The sequence below is a fragment of the Suricata suricatta genome, unplaced genomic scaffold (assembly GCF_006229205.1).
Source record: "Suricata suricatta isolate VVHF042 unplaced genomic scaffold, meerkat_22Aug2017_6uvM2_HiC HiC_scaffold_21820, whole genome shotgun sequence".
NCBI lineage: Eukaryota > Metazoa > Chordata > Mammalia > Carnivora > Herpestidae > Suricata > Suricata suricatta.
The window spans coordinates 1-854 of record NW_021866905.1 but is presented as its reverse complement, the minus strand read 5'-3'; the positions used below and the strand labels follow the sequence as shown (position 1 = coordinate 854).

The window sequence follows — 854 nt, the reverse complement described above, 5'->3', positions numbered from 1 at the left end:
AGTTGGGCCGCGCGGGCCGGGATCGGCGGCCCCTGCGGGGACTCCGGCCGCTGCCGCCCGCCGCCTCCCGCCGCCTCCCGCCCCCGTCCGCAGGCCCCTTCCTGCCTCCCTCCAAGCCGGGGCGGTTTCGCCGAAACCCTCGCGCCCCGGGCGGGTCCGAGGGCAGAGCGAGGGCGGGGCGGAGCGGGAAGGCCGCGGAGCCGGAGGGGGCGGGACCCACCGCGCGCGCGGGGCTTGGACGCCCAAGGGGTTTCCAGCGACGAGGGCGTCCTTCCTCCTTCCCCGCAGCGGCCATACAGGCCACCCGAGCCCTCATGGTGGTGTCCCTGGTGCTGGGCTTCCTGGCCATGTTCGTGGCCACGATGGGCATGAAGTGTACAAGCTGCGGGGGCGACGACAAGGTGAAGAAGGCCCGGATAGCCATGACCGGAGGCATCATTTTCATCGTGGCAGGTGAGCGGCAGGTCCGAGGAGGGCCCGGGCCGTCCCCTGAGCCCTGGCGTCGGGGTGCGAGGCGCCAGTGTGGGGTCTCCTAACCTGAGAGTCATTCTTTACCCCAGGTCTTGCTGCATTGACAGCTTGCTCGTGGTATGGCCACCAGATTGTCACAGACTTTTATAACCCGTTGGTCCCCATGAATGTGAAGTAAGTACGGGAGCCCGACTCCTAAGGGGCGGCAGGTCTGGCTCCCCTCCAGGAAAGGCCGGTTTCTGACCCCCACCCCCTCTCTCCATAGGTACGAGTTCGGTCCCGCCATCTTCATTGGCTGGGCCGGGTCTGCCCTGGTCATCCTGGGGGGTGCGCTGCTCTCTTGCTCCTGTCCCGGGAGTGAGAGCAAATCTGGGTACCGCGCA

At 68.3% G+C, this 854-nt stretch overlaps 1 protein-coding gene across 1 annotated transcript; it reads left to right on the top strand.

The window, feature by feature from the left end:
* Positions 1-93: 93 nt before the first annotated feature.
* On the top strand, positions 94-851 carry LOC115284824 (claudin-7-like; the record flags this gene model as incomplete). Its single annotated transcript, XM_029931305.1, has 3 exons — positions 94-453; positions 561-645; positions 737-851. Coding segments are annotated over 3 exons (560 nt in total), but the record flags the coding sequence as incomplete, so codon positions are not given.
* Between the last annotated feature and the right edge of the window lie 3 nt (positions 852-854).